General features: G+C 47.7%; 1 protein-coding gene across 5 annotated transcripts in view; it reads right to left on the bottom strand.

Annotated features, from left to right (window-relative positions):
* Window positions 1–5957: 5957 nt before the first annotated feature.
* LOC139235025 (AP2-associated protein kinase 1-like) overlaps window positions 5958–8510 on the bottom strand; it is a 138568-nt gene continuing 136015 nt past the window's right edge. For all 5 annotated transcript variants that reach the window (XM_070866114.1, XM_070866116.1, XM_070866115.1 and 2 more), the window contains one exon: window positions 5958–8453. In XM_070866114.1, coding sequence (XP_070722215.1) covers window positions 7402–8453 — 1052 coding nt within the window. In that variant the 3' untranslated portion in view covers window positions 5958–7401. The remainder of the gene's footprint in view (window positions 8454–8510) is intronic.

The raw sequence follows: 8510 nt of genomic DNA, 5'->3' as shown, positions 1-8510 counted from the left end.
AACAAAACGTGTAAACAAGACTTCGATCCTGTGCTGAGTGCGCTGCAAATATGCAACACCAAGTCTTGACTGTGCAGCAGCAGGGTCAGTAAACAATGCTGAGAGAACGGAGATGGAGATGACCCTGTTGCCTGCATCAAGAAGCTGAATCCATAGAGGTAAGAAAATGAGGTGCCCTGGGAAAGTAGAGCAGAAACCCTTGGGGGAAAAAAAAAATGGTCTGTTTGAATCCCTGAAACCGTTTCTGTAACTGTGATCATGAGGGAACGTCAATCTGAAGCATTCCTTACAGAAATTGTCCTGTCATTTTGCACACATCAAGAACATGAAATTATCTGGCGTGAATCTCACTCAAGTGTACGATACGTTCATGTTAAATTAATTTGTCTATTTTATTGGATGCTTAACTTGCTTCACAATGGGCTCCATAAAAATAGAAGAATGTCTGACGAATGGGCTAAGAGTCTGTACGATAAAATTCCAGTGCAACTTCAATGCTAAAGTCTGGGCAACAGTGAAGTGATTGATGTGGGAAGGAAGGCCAGTATCTTGGCATGAGGTCTGATGTGTCAGCCGAAGTCTAACTTCAACCTGGGATAAATCTGTTCTGACAGACCCAAGGTCTGAATCTACAACTGGAAGTTCGTCGCAATGTTATAATTCTAGTTTGCAAAGATGGGGCATCTCGGCGAGAGTCAAACCATCTTCAGAAAGACACAAAAGGCCAACAATACCTATTTAGCTGTCCTCAAATCAACCCCTTTCTTTGTAACTTGTGCGCGCAGTTTTGGCAGTTCTCAGATATTGTGACAACATTAATAGCCAACGTGACAACTAGCAGAGGGCCTGTTCTTTTCAAAAGATATCATTGTGACGACAACTCAATCCAGTCACAACTCTCTTCCAGAAAACGGATTGTTGAATGAGCATTCAATGGTCAGAGCAAGGCAACGCTCCTTATTGCAGCCACTTGCAGACCAAAGCAAGTCTCCTCCCCAGGTCCAGCAGCTCGCTGAAGATGTTGCAAAATAAAATGGAGCAGGACTCCAATATGCACCTAAATCAAAATCAAGGGCAGTGTTTGTGTACTCCTCCCAACATCCATCACCAGAACAGGTCAGTGCTCTTCAATGCAATGTCTGGTTAAGTATTCAAGTATCAACAAATTTATAAAACTGTCCACTGAAAATGCAAAAGCCGAAAGCAAATGGCTTTGGATTTACAGAGCAGGAGCATATCATTCATCTAAAAATATCGCCTTAACTTCACTATTTTGGAGTTAGCTCTCTATTTACAATATTCTTTTTTTTGTGTTGAAATATGGAGTGCTTCCAGAAATCTCTGCATGGTGGAAGAGGTTTGTGGGAAGGTTGCAGGAAAAAGCTTCTGAACCCATCGAAAGTGTGATGGGATCAGATGTATAAATAAGACGCGCGGAACTCGCTGTAAACGGAAATTGATTTAGTGCAACATTTGCTCAAAGCTTCTGTAGCCTTGGACCGTCGGAAAACACAACTTAACAAAACACAAAGTCTCATTAAATGTAAGGCTGCGGAACAAACTGCACAAACCAAATGGAGAAAGGTGGAAGCTTTTTCCCGGGATCAAGGCAAAACATATTGTGCTGAACCGTTGCATGATGGTCAGAGCTTTGACGAAGGGCCTCAGACAGTCGATCAAAAGCCCAACGCTCCCTTCCTGGCAGCTTGTTCTGCCTTAATATCGCTGCTCACAGGCTCGTGAGCAGTTTGTGCAGACTTCTCCAAAGGGGGCGGGGGGGTGATATGGGGAGGTATGGGTTAAGCTGTACCTGTTGATAATCAGTCACTGGTTTTACAGTAAAATAGAATTTGGACAACTGCAAGTGCTGGAAATACACAGTGGAGTGTTCAGTATCTGTAAAGAGTAGTTATGCCATTTTTGGTGCCTGGCCCTTTATTAGAATGATGAAGGGCGCACACATTAAACGCCACAACCTTGGTCTCTTGACCTTAGTCACTGTAGGCCACCAAGAGATACAGAAAATGTTGGAAAACCCTAGCAGATCCATCAGCATCTGTAAGGAACATAGGAACAGGAGTGGGCCATTCAGGGACTAAAAGGTTTAAATTACAAGGGCAGATTGCATAAACTAAACTGCTACAGCGAAACAGGGTATTGGTGAGGCCACACCTGGAATACAACGTGCAGTTTTGGTTTCCATATTTACAAAAGGATAAACTTGCTTTGGAGGCAGTTCAGAGAAGGTTCACTAGGTTGATTCCGGAGATGAGGGGGTTGACTTATGAGGAAAGGTCGAGTAGGTTGGGCCTCTGCTCATTGGAATTCAGAAGAATAAGAGGTGATCTTATCGAAACGTATAAGATGATGAGGGGGCTTGACAAGGTAGATGCAGAGAGGGTGTTTCCACTGGTGGGGGAGACTAGAACTAGAGGGCATAATCTTAGAATAAGGGGCTGCCCATTTAAAACTGAGATGAGGAGGAATTTCTTCTCAGAGGGTTGTAAATCTGTGGAACTCGCTGCCTCAGAGAGCTGTGGAAGCTGGGACATTGAATAAATTGAAGACAGAAATAGACAATTTCTTAAACGATAATGGAATAAGGGGTTATGGGGAGCGGGCAGGGAAGTGGACCCGAGTCCATGATCAGATCAACCATAGAAACATAGAAAATAGGTGCAGGAGTAGGCCATTCGGCCCTTCGAGCCTGCACCGCCATTCAACGAGTTCATGGCTGAACATGCAACTTCAGTACCCCATTCCTGCTTTCTCACCATACCCCCTTGATCCCCTTAGTAGTAAGGACTACATCCAATTCCTTTTTGAATATATTTAGTGAATTGGCCTCAACAACTTTCTGTAGCAGAGAATTCCACAGGTTCACCACTCTCTGGATGAAGAAGTCACTCCTCATCTTGGTCCTAAATGGCTTACCCCTTATCCTTAGACTGTGACCCCTGGTTCTGGACTTCCCCAACATTAATAAGAACATAAGAATTAGGAACAGGAGTAGGCCATCTAGCCCCTCGAGCCTGCTCCGCCATTCAACAAGATCATGGCTGATCTGGCCGTGGACTCAGCTCCACTTACCCGCCCGCTCCCCATAACCCTTAATTCCCTTATTGGTTAAAAATCTGTATCTGTGATTTGAATATATCAAATGAGCTAGCCTCAACTGCTTCCTTGTTCAGAGAATTCCACAGATTCACAACCCTCTGGGAGAAGAAATTCCTTCTCAACTCGGTTTTAAATTGGCTCCCCCGTATTTTGAGGTTGTGCCCCCTAGTTCTAGTCTCCCCAACCAGTGGAAACAACCTCTCTGCCTCGATCCTGTCTATCCCTTTCATTATTTTAAATGTTTCTATAAGATCACTTCACATCCTTCTGAACGAGTAAAGCCACAGTTTATTCAATCTATCATCATAAGGTAACCCCCTCATCTCCGGAATCAGCCTCGTGAATCGTCTCTGTACCCCCTCCAAAGCTAGTATATCCTTCCTTAAGTAAGGTGGCCAAAACTGCACGCAGTACTCCAGGTGTGGCCTCACCAATACCCTGCACAGTTGCAGTAGGACCTCCTTGCTTTTGTACTCCATCACTCTCGCAATGAAGGCCAACATTTCATTCGCCTTCCTGATTACCTGCTGCACCTGCAAACTAACTTTTTGGGATTCGTGCACAAGGACCCCCAGGTCCCTCTGCACCGCAGCATGTTGTAATTTCTCCCCATTCAAATAATATTCCCTTTTATTTTTTTCCCCCCTCACATTTTCCGACATTGTATTCCATCTGCCAAACCTTAGCCCATTCGCTTAACCTATCTAAATCTCTCTGCAGCCTCTGTGACCTCTACACAACCCGCTTTCCACTAATCTTTGTGTCATCTGCAAATTTTGTTACACTACACTCTGTCCCCTCTTCCCCTGTTTATATTGTAAACAGTTGTGGTCCCAGCACCGATCCCTGCGGCAGACCACTAACCACCGATTTCCAACCCGAAAAGGACCCATTTATCCCGACTCTCTGCTTTCTGCCAGCCAGCCATGCTAATACATTTCCTCTGACTCTGTGTACCTTTACATGATCTTATTAAATGGCGGAGCAGCCTCGAGGGATCATGTGGTCCACTCCTGCTCTTATTTCTTATGTAAACTTGTATTCCACTGGGTATAGAAGATTCAGAATAGATCTAACTATTCTGGGTAGAGAGAAACTATTTCCTCTTGTGCGTGGAGTCCAGAATCACCTTAAAATTGGGGCCAGGCTGCTCAGGGGTGATGTCAGGAAGCACTTCTTCACACAAAGGGTAGTAAGTGGACATCTGAAACACTCCCCCCGCGCCCCCAAAATGTTGTTGAGGCTCGTGGTCAATTGAAAATGTCAAAACTGAGATGCATAGGTTTTTGTTACACACAGATATTAAGGTCACGGAACCAAAGCAGGTAGATGTAGTTAAGATACAGATCAGCCATGGTCTAATCGAATGGTGGAACAAGCTCGATGGGGTGAATGGCCTCCTCCTGTTCCTATGTCCCTTACAGATGCTGACTGACCTGCTAGGTATTTCCAACGTTTCCTGTTTGTATTATTGGCTCACTATGATCAATGAAGCCAAATTCCATTTTTCTTACCAGTGTTCTGGCATCACATTTTATTTAGTTTTTTTTTCTGTGAAAACATCAGATCATTTTCTTGCTCATAATTCACAAAGAGTCTGTTGTTGTCATTGATCAGGGCCACTGGGTAAATCATGACTGAATAAGTCAAGGGCAATAAGAGAAGAACTAGTGTTTTTAGGAATCGCATTGCAACAAAAATCATAAGCAAGGCCTTGCTCATCACGTGTTGGGTGCAGAACATTATGAGCAGTGGAGTTCCACACAAGATGTCTGCTCCTGAATCACCAGCAATGACCAATTTTGAGTGGAGAACACTCTTAAGAGGGGTTGGTGGGCGAAGAAGCGAGACATCGCTACGTTGACACTTCATTCTCAACATTAGAACTGAGAGACAATTCAACGGAAATACAATTTTCACTTTAATATAATGACGAGTGCTACATTCCATAGGATAGCCTATACGTGCCAAGTTCAAGTTAGTCTACGTGTCGGGGGGGGGGGGGGGGGGGTGGTGACACAATTTTCCTCAGGCAGGCTGGGCATTGAGCAAAAGTGAAGCACCTCTCAAGCAGCCTCACTTCCCTTGCTTGCCCACCCAGCTTTAACTTCAATGTCCCCAGCACCTTTTCCTTCAGCCAAGAGCAAGCCCCAACGCTGGAGGAAACGAGGCTACCTTCAGCCAGCCTCGTCAGCACCAGGTTGCAAGTAGTTCAGTTGAATTACTGACCCACTCGACTGGTAACAGGCCACTTGCCCCACAACACTTCCGACTACTCCCCTCGCACCGACAATGAGAGCAGTAGAAATGTCTCGGGGCCCAGCAGCCACTCCTTTTACAGTGACGTTTGACACGGAAATCCCTCTAGGTTTACGTGACCCGATGAAGTGTTTTGTGGGATTTTTAAAAATCAAAATGACAATTCAAGAGCTCCTTGAAATGAGGACACTGATTTCAAGACGACAGGACACACCAGACTAACCGCAGCCCATCTTCAGTACCTGGGGAAAGACAGCCAGAGAGAAACAAAGAATTAAACAAATATATCTCAAGGGCTTTGGGCATTAACAATTGATTGAATTCCCAATGATTTTATACAGCCGGTAAGGAATGGAAGGTACGAATGTACGATCACCCTATTTGGCGAACTCTTATAGCAGCAGTTTAACAACTATTGCCAATTCACTGTGGTGTTGAATTCAGCATTTCTCAAGAGAACTTATCATTTATGCCAGGTCAACAAATTTGCTTTTCCTGCTCACATTTCTGAACCAGACTGGATTGTGCAAGTTTTCTTTCCTCCCCCCTCAGCCCCTCTCCCCCTCCCCGCCCTCGTCAGTCACAGCCCATTTCAAGACCTATGCCGATAAGCCTCACTGGCCCAGAACTGGTGTCAAGGGACATGCCCTTGTTTTGGTTGCAAGGTACGATGGTGAAATTGCCTCCAAATCAGAGAAGCCTTACAGAATAACGCTGAATGGAAACTACATCCAACTTCAAATGCAGTTTAATAATTTTGATTGGTATGCAGCTCGAAATGACATCCCATTGATGTATAGTGTTCACTGCACATTGAAAATCGAACGGAAGGTCATGTATTTTACCCATCAAAATATATCTTAACACAATTCTATTGTGGTAAACCTTACCTGTGATATATAAAAAAAATCACGGTGCAAAATGAATTAATTCAGACCTCCTCGGTGTTATTTTTTTTTGTTTAATCCAAGAATAGGAGATCACCAGCAGAGTCACTCAAATGAAGGCGTCAGCTAACTTATCGTCACACGCTCGGGGCTGAGCGACCCCGAGACCATCGGGAAAGCATTAAAGGAATCTCTTCTGATTGTACCACTAGCATCTTGTGCTCGGCGCGCAACCAGACAGGGTCACACTGCACACATTGTCACTCTAAACCACACTCCACACTTTGAGAACAGCACTGGCAGAACAGCAGCAGGATTGTGTCACTATGAATGTCTAAAAGCTTTGCAGTATCCCAATTCAATGCACATTTCCATCCTCTGGAATAAATCTAGTCTACTTTTAAAAAGGCACTGATAAATTGCATTTTTTTTTTGTCCTCCTTCAATTTACAATTAGGCAGTTTAATAACATTTGATTGCATGATAGTGTTTTATATTTACACATTTAACGCAGTTTTAAAAAAAAAAAATCACATCCACAAGGAGACAAATCGATGGGATTGTTGAAAACTGTGCAATGTGAAACACTTTTCCGGTGGATATTTTTTTTGGTTATCCCAAGTATCGAACTTTTACAACCAGTTTTGAGGTTCGGTCCAGCGCAGGACGCAAGTAAGGCCGGGCTCCCCCACCCCACCTCCCCCCCCAACAGGCCTCCACCAAAAAGCCCGAGGAACCTTCAAACCAACTGCTGCGGGGGGGGGGGTGGTGAAACACTTTGCATTCTCTTCCCTTCCATTGTATTTGTGGGGCTGGGGCGAGACAGAGCCACACACAGGTGGGGAGGGGGGGGGGGGAGGGGGGGGAATCTGTAGTGCCATCTTGTGACTCGGCAGCACCGTTCCAGGTCAGGTTGCGAAGGTGGTCAGACTGGGCCCTCATTGCCACCTGAACGCCAGAGAGAAATCCCAGCTCTTTTTTTTTTTTGCACAATACCATGGTTCAGGAGTCGACAATTGGAACAGTTGAGGTGACGAGGAACAGGCCCTATTGTCCGTAACTGGTCACGTGCTTAAAAAGTGAGATACTGCAATTTGAGCAGATGCTTTCCCCACCCCCCCGCCGTCGCCCTCACAGGTTAAGATTTCTGATTTCGGGATTTAGTGGGAAAGGGAGCTGCAGCAAAAGGGTCAGCCCCGTGCACTTGCAAAGTCCTCGGGTGTAGCGAGGCCGGGCCGTCGGCCTCTCGCGCCTTGTCCGGAGTCACCGCCAGCGGCCGACTCGGCCACTCCTGCTCTCGGTAGTGCCGGGAGTATTTGGACAGGGCCTGGGGGCGGAAGGGCTGGGGGCTCACCGACGCCAGCAAGGCTTCCTGAGCTCGCAGCGTGCCGGGAGGGTGGGCCTGGGGGTGGTGGTGGTGGTGGTTCTGAAAATCAGTCGCCGCCGCTTCCTTGGACTCGTGCTGGCTGGCGGCTCGGAACGCCGCTGGAGGACGCGGGACCGCCCCGGATGGTGCGGCACACGGCTCTGGAAACCCAGGGAACCGACTTTGAACCCTCTGACTGGCGTCCGGGGCAATGCCACCAAACTGGGGCAACTCGGGCATTTCGTCCTTCGCGACGAGCGGGAACGAGACGGACTCTTCCAAAGTCGCCAGCGTTTTCTTTTTGGAAAAGGGCGCCTTGGTGAAGACATCGACTTCCTCGGCTTGATTTCTAGCAGCATTCATTTTCGCTTTGAAGGGAGCCTTGGTGAAGACGTCTGCCGCCCCCTGCGCCTTTTCGGCACCCCTTGCGTTCCTGAAGGGGGCGGCGGCGAAGACGTCCGCCTGGCCCGCGGACCCCTCCGCGCGGAGCTTGGCCGGGCGCCCCGGCAGGGAGCGGGCAAGCCCGGGCTGCCCGTCCGCCCCCTCGCCCACGAGGTCCGGGACCCGGCCCGTGTCCTCGTCCTCTTCGGAGTCCAGCAGGAGGGGTCGGTGGCCGCTGCTGTCCAAGGGGTCGCCGCCGTCTTCGATGCACTCCTCGTCGCTGGTGTGCACGGAGCCACTGCTGGGGGGCCAGGCTCGGCCGGGCCAGTTCAGGCTCAGGGCATCGGACCCCCGAGATTCGTTGATCTCCGGGTAAACGGCGGCACCGGCAGCGGACGACGGGAACTGGTCCACGGGACAGTCGGCTGCATCCGTTGTGGAACCTGGAACAGAACGAGAGCTGGTTAATTCTCTCCGACAGCAGCGCTGCACCCCCCCCC

The sequence above is a fragment of the Pristiophorus japonicus genome, chromosome 22 (assembly GCF_044704955.1).
Source record: "Pristiophorus japonicus isolate sPriJap1 chromosome 22, sPriJap1.hap1, whole genome shotgun sequence".
In the NCBI taxonomy this organism is placed as follows: Eukaryota; Metazoa; Chordata; class Chondrichthyes; family Pristiophoridae; genus Pristiophorus; species Pristiophorus japonicus.
This window is presented reverse-complemented; position numbering and strand designations above follow the sequence as displayed.